At 39.9% G+C, this 14,239-nt stretch overlaps 1 protein-coding gene across 11 annotated transcripts in view; it reads left to right on the forward strand.

Annotated features, from left to right (window-relative positions):
• Position 1: 1 nt before the first annotated feature.
• MFF (mitochondrial fission factor) overlaps positions 2 to 14,239 on the forward strand; it is a 33,303-nt gene continuing 19,065 nt past the window's right edge. For 8 of the 11 annotated variants that reach the window (XM_053598299.1, XM_053598300.1, XM_053598305.1 and 5 more), the window contains exons 1-5: positions 2 to 248; positions 3,562 to 3,673; positions 4,541 to 4,718; positions 5,621 to 5,841; positions 7,478 to 7,647. In XM_053598299.1, coding sequence (XP_053454274.1) covers positions 4,681 to 4,718; positions 5,621 to 5,841; positions 7,478 to 7,647 — 429 coding nt within the window. In that variant the 5' untranslated portion in view covers positions 2 to 248; positions 3,562 to 3,673; positions 4,541 to 4,680. The remainder of the gene's footprint in view (positions 249 to 3,561; positions 3,674 to 4,540; positions 4,719 to 5,620; positions 5,842 to 7,477; positions 7,648 to 14,239) is intronic. The other 3 variants (XM_053598302.1, XM_053598306.1, XM_053598303.1) reach the window with 2 other exon arrangements.

The following is a 14,239-nucleotide window of genomic DNA, read 5'->3' on the forward strand; positions in this document are numbered from 1 at the left end:
TCCTGTGCGCGAGCCGCACGTCCGCCCTTCCCGGAGTCACATGACCACGAACCGGCTTCCGTTACGGCTCCTGGAAGGGACCATTTCTGGGCGTTCTCGCGTCTCGCCCGGCCAGCTGCGGGCCGCTCCGCCGGTTTTGCCTGGGCGCCTCGGTGCGCTCGGCCAACGGCCTGAGAGAGCGCCCACCCGAGCGCCCCGGGAGCCGGCGGGCGGCGGCCCTCGCCGGCGACCCTCCAGTGGGCCTAGGGGTGAGTGCTGACGTCTTCCCGACCCGGACGCGCGGCCCCAGCTGGCCGCCGGGCCTAGCGCCACCGCCGAGACCCTCCGGCTGACGGGCGGGACTCGCAGTGGTCCTGCCTCGTCGGTGGTGAAGCGCTGGCCGGAGTCCCATCCCCCGGGCCTCTCGCCCTTCCTCCTCCTGGGGACCTTGCCGCCCTCTCGGTCCCCGAGAAGAGCGAGGGAGAGAAGCACCCTCCTGCAAATGTTTTTGAGCTGACTTCTCTACCCTTCGTAGATCGGCCTCTCATTTTGTGGTTTAATTCGGACTTTTCCGACTAGAAAATAGGGGATTGGGAAACAGTAGCAAAGTCTGGTGTGCTTGAACCCCAGGCTTTGCTGGTCGTCTTCAGTCCTCCTTCCTGGCCGGCACACCTTCCAGTATACCCTTAAACCTGCCGCTTTAAAAGTAGGTTTTTGTTTTGTTCTTGTGGAAAAATACGCATTCAAAAAGAAAGGCCTCGTTGGAAGCCCAGTTTATGGCATCCGCGGGTGACAAGCCGGCCACCGGGTAGACTGCGGTCGACCTGTAAGCATCCTTGCTCCCAAGTGCGGATGGACGCAGTTGCTACTTAAGTTTCCTCCCGGGAACTGGGAAGCTGGAGGAAAGAGCCTCTGACCTTGCTGTGCAGGATGAGTCCTCCTGTGATTAAAGGAAAGTTCGGGCTGCGCTCCACGAAGTTAGTGCAGGGACATTCCCAAAGGAAGAGCACCCTTTCAAAAGTGGCCTCTGTTAATTGAGGAAGACTTACAAAAAAAATAAGCAAATGTTCACGGGGCTTGGGTTGGGGGTTGTGCCCCAGTATAGAATCATTTGTATTCAGGCCTCTCGCCCACGGGGAGACTTTGAATGATCTTGCATGTTTTCTCTCTGGGTGAAAAACATTTGTTTCTGCCTCAATTTCATTGGTTGAGATCCGAAAAGAAAACTTGTAGGAAATTTAGGAAGATTTAGTTGTAGTCAGTAGTCTTTTCCCTTGCAATTAAATTGTTTGAGGACCTGCTGTCTTTCTGTTTCCAAAGGCTTGTGAATTGGTTTTGCTATTCTTTCCGAAAGGAAATTGTGTTCTTTCCCTTCCAGTCTGATAGAGCTGCCTCATTTTAAGATTACCTCGTTCTGTGTTGTAACTTTTCTGTAGGTCCATAACTTTATTTTAAAGTTTGTTAATTACATATTTTTCTAAGTTTGCGGTGATTTCTTAAGTGTTTTTGCTTGGAAAGAGAACTGAAACAGGGCGACCTCTATAAAATTTTTGAACTAGATACACCATAGTAAGTGATAAAGAACTGGAGATTTTCTGGGAGACCCAGGCGGATGGATTGCTTGAGCTCAAGGGTTCGGGAACAGCCTGAGCAAGAGCCAGACCCCGTGTCTAAAAATAGCCAGGCATTGTGGTGGATGCCGGTTGTCCCTGCTAACTGGGAGGCTGAGGCAAGGATCATCTGAGCACAAGAGTTTAAGGTTACTGTGAGCTGTGAAGCCACTGCACTCTACCCTGGGTGACAGTGAAATTCTGTCTCAAAAGAAAAAAAAATGTAGATTTTTTGTTGTTATTGGAGAATTAGATAAAATCTTTGCAACCATAATCAGTTTGAACCTGTTTCTGTGACTTCCAAGGCATTCCGGGTTGTAGTGTTTTTAAATAGAAAATGAAGAGGCTGGGCTTGAAGTGATCACTGCGTTCTCAAACTGGTATGTGGTACACTATTCTACCAGTGAGAAGTGACTTGACTCTAGTTGATATGTGAATGAGGGTCTCTTATAATAGCTATGTTTTTATGTGGATTTATCTATGTCAAGTTTATGGCTTATGGTAGTGATGTAAAATTTCCCTTTAAGATACATTTAACATTTTTTAAAAGTCTAGTTAAGGAAAAATTAAGTGTATAGCTAAGAATCAGTGTACTCTGTGAGTAGCAAAAAGACATGAAGTTAGTTACTTAAGTTTGGAAACCATTGGGCTTAGAAAGGTAGAGATCTGAAATCATCTTTGATTTTAGGAGAAATTCTGTCTCATTAGTTACGTAATGGAGAATCATGTACTGGTTGCTAACTAGATTCTAAGTGACAAAACATAGGTCTCAACCCCAAATGAGACGTTTTATTCTATTTATTGCCAAGGGATATTACCAAAACTTCGTAGTCTAATGAGGAAGAAAAAAATTAGATTTTTGTCTGTTTTAAGGAGAAAACCCAATAATTGGGGACAGTACAATGTTAAGTCTTAATAGGAAGTTACCATTTATTTTTTAAATTTAAGTAGTTCAGCTACAGGTGAATTTGGCTTTTCCCAGAAGTTGGCTTTTCAGTGCCCACCTTTATGTTCTAAGTCAATGATTCTTGACAAACTCAGAGATTCTCGTGAGAAAATATCTATAGCTGATGAGTTGCTATAGAATGAAATGTTGAGACCCATGAGATGTACCAATGGATATATTTTTTTTTTTTGGCCGGAGCTGGGTTTGAACCCACCACCTCCAGCATGTGGGGCCGGTGCCCTACCCCTTTGAGCCACAGGCGTAGCCTGTACTAATGGATATTAAGGAGACTGAAATGCAATGAATGGAATGCAGAGAATAGCACATTTCAAGGAGATAATGTTCTAGGAATTTGTTTCTCTTGTTTATTATTATAAAATTTCAATTTGTAATATTCCAAGGCTATAATCTTTTTGACATAGCCCTTTTCAATATTTTTTATTTTTTGCTAAATACAAGCTTTTACTATCCTTTAAATACACATAAGTGTTAGAGGAGCAGCTCGTGTAGAATGATGTACCAAAATTGATTACAGATGTTGCCTGTGGGACCTGGGTGGTTAAAGCTTGAATTGGTGGGGCACTTCATTTTTTCTGTATATTCTTATGTATTTTGTACTGTGTACATGCATTACTAGTTCAAAATTAAAAACATTTTAGGTGAATGAAATTTAACTAATGCATTTGTTCCTCAGTATATATGTGTTTGTATATATGCCCATAAGTATTGGATTCGTTTATGCTTATGTATTTTTCCGATCTTACATTTTTATAAATACAATTTAGAAATAAAATCAGAGTTAGTTTTTTTATCATATACTGCCTTACCTGATAAATAATCATAGGGCCCATCTGTAGGACTAAGATGGTTGGTAAACTTAATTTTTTCTTTCATTATTCTTTTATTGGTTTCTTAATAAGAGGTTATATATCTTTGTTACTGTTACACTATTTGGAGAATTTCCAGCAATGAATCCCTAATATGGGTATCATTTAGTTTCTCAATTGGCCCATTTTTCTCCCCCAGGGACAAAAGTGGCTCTAAGTCCAACACATGCACATTGAAGCAAGTTAAAGGATGTAATATGAAGCACAGAAGCAGATAGTGCCAAATAGCAAGCAGTAGTTGGTACACATTTGTGAGTAAAAATTTTCTCTTTTGGCTCTATTTTCTTAGTCTTTAAATCATCTGCATGCCAGATCTAAGCTTAAAGATCTATGTTCCCAAAGACATTCTGATAAAGGACAAAAGAAACTAGTTAGCAGTCATTATCAAACCAGTTGTCTGGACTTAACACAATAACCAACCTTGAAGAACTCTCCTAAGCCCTGCAGTGAGGCAGGGGTCAAGGTGCGGAATACATCCTGACTTGGAGTTTAGGAAATATCTTACCTACCATAAAGACATGTCTGCTGTCTTTAATTTTTTATGTTGCCTTTGTTTTATATATAATCCCTTTTGCTGAAAATTTAGTGTAATTTGGTTTTGAAACTTATTTCCTTTTAAAGAAACCATTACTTGTCACATTTTGAGGCTACCTCAAATATATTTTGCTTTTTACCCTTTGCATTCTCTTCGTGATTTCTTCATTTGTACTTAGTGCCCTTCAGAATATAATGATTAGAAAAGTTTTATGGCAATGTTTTTTCCCTAATCTATTAATAACTTCATGTTTGTATGTACGTTTGATATACCTTTTCTTTATCCTGTTTGCAAAATTATAAAACAGACTGTCCTTAAATCCATCTTTATGATTTTCAAGGTCTAGAACAGTGGTTCTCAACCTTCCTAATGCCGCAGCCCTTTAATACAGTTCATGTGGGTCGAGACCCCCAGGTTGAGAACCGCTGGTCTAAAATAACTCAGGAGAGATGTGAAAATTGTTTTCTCAGACCAAGGCATATTCAGGTCCAAAAATAATTTTAAGTAGATATTTACTTTGATTCATAGTTTTCTTATGAAATGAATTGTTGAAATACTGATTTTTATTCTTTCTTTTTTACAGCTGGAAAAGCAGTGTCCGTGTTGTTATGTACATCTCCAAAAACAGTTCAGATCTGTAGGGGAATTGTTGTGTAAAGTAAACTGAACTACAGGGTAGCAGTATTTTGATAGCTATTGTAGACGTGTACTTACTGTATTAATATGAGTAAAAGAACAAGCAGTGACACACCACTAGGAAGGTCAGTGAAATTTTATTAGTTGAGCTGGTATTAAAGCTTTGGGAGACAGTGGCTTTACAGCTGATGACCATAGGCTAGTCATGATCTTTTACAGTTTTTTTGGCATTTTTTTATTTTGGGGCAACATTCTTTCTACTTCACTTCCCTGGGATTATGGATCCATCCACAATTTGGAAGGTTACTCAACACATTCACACTGTCTTTCTCTTTAAAGATGTGATGCTTTTGCAAAATATACATTAAATAATGGCATTAGATAATAAATTAATAGTGTAAAACTTTCAGTCCCTCCCCAAAATGAATTTGTACATTAGAATTTATTAATACAGATTTTATATTTGGTATTCATTGCATCTCAGTCATTAGATCCATATTCAGTAAGAGTTTTAATTGATGTGGTATGATTTTCAGGGGGTTGCATCATTTTTTAGTAAATTCAGAGTTAATTTTTTACTTTATGATCTGGTTTTTCTCACTTAAAGGTTTCATTTTTTCATGTATGACAGCAATTTCTAATTTTATTTTTATAGAGTTGAAGTTTAAATTAAAATTGTAATTAAATTTTATTTCAGACATTGTTGAATTATAAACAGCATGTTTCTTTGTTTATGCAGAGAGAGTACATGTGACATGTACACATTTTATATGTGATTATACAGGAATTTTTAAAATTTGCTCCTAAGCAGTACCTTTATGTGCAACTTTAGCTGATAAGTAAGAAGCCCTTTTGTTGAGGAAGACATTTTCTTCAGTCTTACTTTTCCTTTGTATATATTCAGTACTAGCAAGTCAGAAGTTTCCTTTTGCTCTTTCTGTAAGATAATGTTTTCTAACTTCACTATTGGAGGAGACCGGCCCTTCTGATTCTCAGTCATACTTGTCTTTAAATTTTCCTTCCACAGGGTAAGTGCTGCAGCATTTCCTTCTCCCACTGCTGCTGAGATGGCGGAAATTAGTCGAATTCAGTATGAAATGGAATATACCGAAGGTATTAGTCAGCGAATGAGGGTCCCTGAAAAGTTAAAAGTAGCACCACCAAATGCTGACCTGGAGCCAGGATTCCAAGAAGGAGCTCCCAACGCTAGTGTGATAATGCAGGTTCCGGAGAGGATTGTCGTGGCAGGTATTGCACATGTGTTCAGAAAATTGCCTCTAAATCTTTGTTTTATATATTTTTGTGAAAACATTTAGGTTTTTCAAAATAATACCAAGAAAGGGGATGGGAAACTCAAATTTACTTTTTTTGAAATTTTTACTCATTATTATAGTCTGAATTTCAGACAATACATTTTTTTTTTAAAGACCGGGTCTTGCTTTGTTGTCTGGCTTGGCAGAGTGGCCTAATCCTAGTTCACTACAGCCTTGAACTCCTGGGCTCAGGGGATACTCTCGCCTTGGTCTCCCAGAGTGCTGGGTTATAGCTGTGAGATACTGCTCCCAGCGCAAACATTATTTTTTAATAATCTAACTATTGAGATTTTACTCATGTAAAACATACTATGTGTACATTTTTAAGCATACGCTTTTTTTTTTTTTTTTTTAAGACAGAGTTTTACTCTCTCACCCTGTCAAAGCTCACAGCAGCCTCAAACTCCTGGGCTCAAGCAATTCTCTTGCCTCATCTTTTCTAATTTTTAAGACATGGGGTCTCACTCTTGCTCAGGCTGTTTGCAAACTGCTGAGCTTGAGTAATCCATCTTTCTCGGCCTCCCAGCATGCTAGGACTACAGGTGTGAGCCACCTTGCCTGGCCACATACACTTGATTTTTAACAAATGTCTCTACCCGTGTAACAACCACAGTCCAGCTATACAACATTTTTCTTACCCCCAGAAAGTTCTCTTATGCCCCTTCTCAATCAGTCCTTATGTCACAACTTTAGACAACCATAATTTCCTTTCTGTAACCAGAGACTAAGTTTGTCTTTCCTGGAGTTTCATGTGAATGGAATCATAGAGAAGGTGCTCTTTTTTCCGGCTTCTTTTGTTCAGTGTAATGTTTTTGAGATTCTTCCATGTTGTCACACATATTGTTCATTCCATTTCATTACTGAGTATTATTTCACTGTATGGATATACCATAATTTTTTTATTCATTTATCTATTTGACATCTGTGGTGTTTCTTGTTTGAGGTTGTTAAAATAAGGATACCGTGTATATTCATTTACAAGCCTTTGTGACTATACAGTGTTTTCCTATCTTTAGGAGTGAAATTGCTGGATTCCATTATAAGTTATGTTTAATTTTTTGAAAACCTGCTAGGCTATTTTCCAAATTGTTGTACTGTGTTACATTCTTATGTTACATGTGTGAGAGTTTCATTTGCTCCATATCCTTGCCAACATTTTGGATTGTTACTCTTTATGATTTTAGCTGTTTAGGTGTGTGGCGTCATCTCATAATTTTAATTCTGTTTCCTTGATGTCAGTAATTTTTAACTTTGTGCTTTTTGGCTATTTGTTTTCTTTGTGAAGTATCTATTCATAGGTTTTGTTTGAAAAATTGGGTGTTTTAAAAAATTTTAAATAGATTCTGGGTACCAGTTTTTTGTTGTATATTATATATTACATAATTTTTTATCATTTCTGAACCACAATATTAAATATTAATGAAATGTCAAATCTTACGCTGAAAGTATATTTTTAAAGAAACATTGGGTAGATTGTAATTCAAAAGTGCGAGATGGTAAATATGTTTTAACAAAATGACAGTCTTTTTAAAACCTTCTTTTCCTTCCTTCCTCCCCTGTTTTACTCTTAGGAAATAATGAGGACATTTCATTTTCAAGACCAGCAGATCTTGACCTTATTCAGTCAACTCCCTTAAAACCTCTAGCACTAAAAACACCACCTCGTGTGCTTACGCTAAGTGAAAGACCACTAGATTTTCTGGATTTAGAAAGACCTCCTCCAACCCCTCAAAATGAAGAAGTAAGTAGAGTTTTCACATCAGTGGAATCTAAAATAATACAGATAAAAAGGAAAGTCAGAGTAGCATTACGAGGCTGAAAGTCATAACATGGTACTACATAATGAAAGCTTTCTGTATAGAATATTGATTACCATCGATTTTGATTTACAAATACTACAAATAATTATGCTGTTATTTTTTATTTAGATGCTTTGTTTTAGGAAAATGAAAATTTTGTGGAAAGTATTATTATTTATGTGGTATTGAAGAAAGAACTTTTTTTTTTTGAGATAAGAATCTCAAGCTATCACCCTGGGTAGAGTGCGATGGCCCAGCAAGGAACAGCAAAGAATCTATATAACTTTCTCTTTGAAAGTTTTCTAGCCCAGTTATGAGATACATAGTCGTTTCCCTGAATTTCCTATCATCCTGATGCCACTGTTCCTATTCCTCCATGTTTCCTTCTTCAGGTTTTATCATTTCCAGTTTGGCTTGAGCACCTTTCATTATGTTGTGACACCTTTCATCAAAACTCAAATTTCTATCTGCAAACTGTTCTAGCAATGTTTTCTCAATGATTTTCTTTGGTGCTTGGTTCTGGATAAAGTAGACAACTACATGGTGTAACAATAATCTTGTTTCTGGTGGGGTGTCTTCTTGGGCCAACTTAACCAACCTTGAATATTTCAACTTAATTGCTGACTGTAAAACTGTTTCAGGACTTTTATCCTCATGCTCATGTGAAGCCTTGTTAATTATTTGAATAGTGTCTTCTTTCAAGTCCTTTGAGAAATCACTTCTTGATGGGTGCTCTAGATCTTCTGGTTCTCCTGCTTGTGCTGTTATCAATGAAGACTCTGACTCCCTCAATTTCTAAGCTGCTAAAAGCTTTTCCTGCAATGCCAGGGGCAAGTTGTATGTTCCATTCTTCTAATTCTTTTTTAAATCGTTGGTTGTCTTCCTCAACAAAATCTCTCAAAACTTGTGGTAAGGTTTCTATTCCAACAAGACCCTGTCCAGTTTCTTTATTAAACTCCTCTTGTATTAAGAATTGTGCCTTATCATTTATGTACATTAAACAGTATGCACTGCCATTTCTTTTTTTTTTTTATAGTTTTTTTTTGGCCGGGGCTGGGTTTGAACCCACCACCTCCGGCATATGGGACCGGCACCCTACTCCTTGAGCCACAGGCACCGCCCATGCACTGCCATTTCTATAACCACCAAAAGGGTCTCTCACTAGTTCCTCCCAGGATGATTTTGTCACAGCAAACATCATTGTACTTCATCCACGTCCTCTCATGATGATCAAAAATGTACACCCAGTAGTGCCCAGCATTAGCTTGGCCTTCATGAACCCAAACAGCATGTAACAGCAACCTCAGACTCTTGGGCTCAAGTGATTCTCTTGCCTTAGCTTCCCAAGTAGCTGAGCCTACAAGCGCCCGCCATAACAACTGACTATTTTTTGTTGTTGTTGCAGTTGTCATTGTTTAAGCTGGCCTGGGCCGGGTTCTAACTAGCCAGCATCCATGTATGTGGCAGGCACCCTACCCACTGAGCTACGGGCACTGCCATTTTGATTTTTTTTTTTTTTTTTTGAGACAGTCTCACTATGTCACCCTCAGTAGAGTGTTGTGATGTCACAGCTCACAGCAACCTCAAACTCTTGGGCTTAAGAGAGTCTCTTGCCTCAGCCTCCCAAGTAGCTGGGACTATACAACGCCTGGCTATTTTTTTTTTTTGTAGTTGTTATTTGGCAGGCAAACTCACCAGCCCCCGTGTATGTGGCCGACGCCCTAGCCGTTGAGCTACAGGCGCCAAGCCTGAAGAACTTTTATGGCTAGGTGTCCTATCTTAAGCATAACAGAAAAGGTTAGGAGGTTTAGTGACAGAAAATTAATGCATCTCTTTGTTTTGGGTAGGTTGTAATTCAAAAGAATTACAAAAAAAGCTTTTTTTCCATCAATATTGTACATTATCACTGGTTGATGAAAGGTTTCTACTGAGTTAACCTAAATATAGCATTATGGACTAAAAAGTTATTAGTAGCAGAATTCAAATCTTGCCTCTGCTGTTGATTCAGAACTAATCATTTGAATCTTTTTTTCTTTGATAATTTCTGTAGTTGTGTCTTTCTCACGTAGTTTCTAAATTTCTAATGTATTACCATGAGGCCATGAAGCAGTGCGTAAGCAAATGTGAAATTAGTACCGTATTACTGCTTGTGCCTGATTTCATCTTTCATATGGTCGTTTCCAAAGAGGGAAACATGTATCATCTAGGGCAATGCAATTTTACAGGACTAGATAATTGAGGTAATATGCTAATAACTGGTTTGGACATTCTAGATACCTGCTTGTTGAAAAGTACTAAATTTGAGTGCTTACATGACAAAAGGCACTAAGGTACTTGCAGAATTTTATTTATTTAACAAACATTTGTTTGGCTTTTATGTGTAAGATACTGTGTGCAATATAAGAATAAATGAGACATACTTGTAGCTTTCAGAAATTTGCTTTCTGCCTAGTTACAGCAAGGTAATGGTTTAAGTGAGGGAAAGACCTCAACTCACACAGAAGATACGCAGTTCTTTAATGGCAGAGAATAGTGAAAGTTAGGAAGATGGTTACGCAAAGCATGCACCCAATTTGAGGTCCAACTTCCAGCTCCCCAAGGGTTCCCAGTGGTCTTAGAGTGAGGATTCTGCTAGGAAAGGCACTACTTCTGCTGTTAATCCGGTTTTGTTTTTCTTTTGAAGTTTCTGCTCTTGATAAGTATTTTGGACATTTTTGCTTACCCAGTGCAAATAACAGATTAAAAGGAACTCAAGCACTTTCCTAAGTGATTACTTTAAGACTGAGTGAAGTTACCAGGATTGTTCTCAGTAGACCCAGGCTTTAAGACTATATGAGGTTCACTTGTGCAGTCATTGTGATATTTAGTCAGATCTGATAAATGCTCAGAGTGTAGCACTGGGAAATACATTTTGGCTGAGAATTAGATCTGATTTTGAAGGCTTTCCTGCAATTTACAAACCACATTACCTTGAGCAAAATATTTAACCATTATCTAAAAGATAAGAACAACGCCAAGTGTATACAACTATTGTGAGCATTAAATATAGTAATGCATGTAATATGTTTAGAATTTGTTCTACTTCGTATGAAAAGCTCAATGTATATAAATTTTATCATTACGAAAGAGTTAAAATTCTGTGACAGGAGCCAAATCCTGCGACCCAAGAGAACAGTTTCTGGGATTAGGGCCAGCTGTCTAGAGCAAAGGTGATGGTTCATATTCAAATCATATAGGAGGGTCAGGCAACCCTCAAGAGGTGAGCACCCGGTAAACAGGGGAGGAAAATGGGAGAGATAGCCAGAGTTCTAGCAGCTTCTAGAAAACATAAATAGAGGGGGCATTAAGGACATTATTGCTACTAACATTGGTGAGTCGTTCACATTAGACTGCTCAGAATCTGGACTGCGCAATCCCCAGGGCCGCTTGCTCTGCCTCAGTACTGTTAGCATTTGGACTAGAGAATTTTTGTTATGATAAGGGCTATCCTTTAGCATTTCTATGATGTTTGACAGCATTCTTCACCTTTAAGGTGCCATTAACATTGTCCAAGTCAAATCAACCAAAATGTCCATCAGGTGATGAATAGATAAGCAAAATAATATTTTCATTTAGCAGCCATTAAAACAAAACGAGCCTGGCTCAGTGGCTCATACCTAGTCTGCAGCTTGGGTGACAGAGTTCATGCCACTGCACTGGGAGGCAAGGTGAGAGGATTACTTGAGGCCAGGAGTTCATAAGACCAGCCGGGGCAACAAAACAAGCCCTCTCTCTATAAAAAAGTTAAAAATAACTATGGCTGGTGCTTGTAGTCCTAGGTAGAGAAGGACTACTCCTTGAGTCCAGAAGTTTGAGTTACAGTGAGCTATGGTTACACCACTGCACTGCAGCCTGGATGACAGAGCAAGACCCTGTCTTTAAAAAAATTAGGAAAATAAAATACTAATGCATGCTACAACATGGAAAGCCTCGAAAAATGTGCTAAGTTTAAGGAAGCTATAGGTCCAGGTGGCTCATGCCTGTAATCCCAGCACTGTGGGATGCCAAGGCAGGAATATTGCTTGAGGTCAGCAGTTTGAGCAAGAATGAGACCCCATTTCTACTAAAAAAGAAATAATTAGCTGGGTATGGTGACAGGCACCTGTAGTCCCAGCTACTTGAGAGGCTAAGGCAGGAGGATTACCTGAGCCCAGCAGTTATGAGGGTTTGAGGCTGCAGTGAGCTATGATGACACCACTGCACTCCAGCTGGGGTGACAAAGCAAGAGTGTCTCAAAAAAAAAAAGCAGCAACTAGACAGAAAAGATGATATATTGCGTTGTTCTACTTACACGAAATATCTAGAATAGGCAAATCCATAGAGACAAAGGCAGGTTAGCGATTGCCAGAGGGTTGGGAGAGAAGGGAGCTGAGAGTGATACTTCATCAGCCTTGGGTTTTCTTTTGGGGTGATAAAAATGTTGAGGAACTAGATGGTCGCGATGATTGCTTGACATTATGAGTGTCTTAAACTACAGTGAATTGTGTACTTTAAAATGGTTAAAATTGTGAATTGTATGTTATGTGTGTTTTACCATAATAAAAAAAGTAGGCAGCGCCTGTGGCTCAGTGAGTAAGGTGCTGGCCCCATATACCGAGGGTGGCAGGTTCAAACCCAGCCCTTGCCAAACTGCAACAACAAAAAATAATAGCTGGGTATTGTGGCAGGTGCCTGTAGTCCCAGCTACTCGGGAGGCTGAGGCAAGAGAATTGCCTAAGCTCAGGAGTTAGAGGTTGTTGTGAGCTGTGATGGCACGGCACTCTACTCAGGGTCACAAAGTGAGGCTCTGTCTCTAAAGAAAAAAAGAATCTTCAGATACTGGCAAATGTCCTCTAAAGCAGCAGTTTTCAACCTGTGGGTCTCAACCCACAAGAACTGTATTAAAAGGTCGCAGCATTAGGAAGGTTGAGAACAATGCTCTAGAGGGTAAATCCTTCCACTGGCCTCCTGTCAAGAAAGGAACAACCAGGGAAGGCTTAAGAGGAAGGGAAGGCTATAAAATTGTTGTCTAAAAGCCTGATTGATGCAAAGCCTGATTGATAAATTTGTAGAGAGCGGCTGTACTCGAGTTCTTAAACTGGATTAAAAAATCCAAATAAGCTTATGAGGAGGACTTAGAACATGACACAAATAATCCCCCAGCCCAGAGAAGGTTGTAAAGCCTGGAGGCTTGGCTGGAAGAGAGGAAATCGATGAATCCTTTCAATGTGTGCCGAATCTCTACCAATATTTGGAAAGCAACTCTGGAACAGGACCATTGCTTGGTAATTCTGCCTGCAGGGAACTAATAAAGCAGCTGTGCAATGAGTCGTGTGATCTGGGCATGAAGCTACAAAATTCTGAAGTCGTGACAACTCTGCTCTTGAAGCAGATCAGGGAGTGTGAATATTGAAGAAGAGTCTCTATTACTAATACTGCCTCTTCCTCTAAAAGGAGCCCCAACTGGAGCTGGTGGGAAAGGGTTTTCCAGAGAACAAGGAGGAAGAACTGCAAAGAAAGAGTTGGAAAAAGATGCCTGTAAGTTGACCTACCCTCGAATAGTGTGACCGAGTCAACGATTTGGACCCTTCCTTTTATATCCTGTCGTTCAAGCAGTGATACGTTTTGAAAAGATCATCTGCAGTAAATTGCAAGAGTTTTGTGAGAAGGAACAGAAAACAGACGGGTCTTAAGATAGATGTTAAGATCTTTGGCCCAAATTGGCAATTCCTGCTTCAAAGAAGAGAAGTACAAGAACACTACTCTCATTTCTGTAATAAATCTTTGGAAGAGCACTGAACCCCAAATATACCCCAAAACTGTCAATAGTTAGAAATGATCTGGAAGGAGCAAAATTGGACTATATAAACTCTTACTTGATTTTGGAAGAGAAGAACAAAAGGCAATGAATATTTCTAGAAAGGGGACCATCTCTAAGCCATGCAAGCACTATGCAGAGGCCATCAAAAGTTACCGGTGGCTGCAGCCCAAGGAGGAGGAGAAATAACATCCGCCTAGTACTGACTCAGAGCAGATTACACTCAGAAAGCAAACATCCTAGAACCTGCAGGACAACCCTGGAGCTGTGGGTGTCTGACAGGAGGCAGCAGATGGTTGTCCAGTGGCCCACTTCAGTTGACACAACAAGCTGAGGTTGTGAAGCAAAGACCATGGCTGACCTGACCACACACTCAGTGAATACTTAAAAAGGTCCTGCAGTAGCTCAGAAAATCAAGAGCCAGAAAGTATGGGCCTGGTCACAGTTTGAGGGTGGTTGCTTTAGCTCCCTTTCCTTCTTCCTCACCTGTGGAAGAGCTGGGACTGCAAGGAGCAAAAGTCGAAAGAGAAAAGAAAGACCAACCTAACTGTATGTGTGTGAACACATCCATCCTGGGAGGAATTGGAGATGTGCGTTCACATTCTTTGTACAGCTACTGTTTCATGGTCCTCTTAGCCTGGGCATCGCGGCAGGGCGATCTCTTCAAGGCTGACATGTTGCTCCGTGTTTCCTCCCCT

Source organism: Nycticebus coucang, chromosome 7 (genome assembly GCF_027406575.1).
Source record: "Nycticebus coucang isolate mNycCou1 chromosome 7, mNycCou1.pri, whole genome shotgun sequence".
NCBI classification, from domain to species: domain Eukaryota; kingdom Metazoa; phylum Chordata; class Mammalia; order Primates; family Lorisidae; genus Nycticebus; species Nycticebus coucang.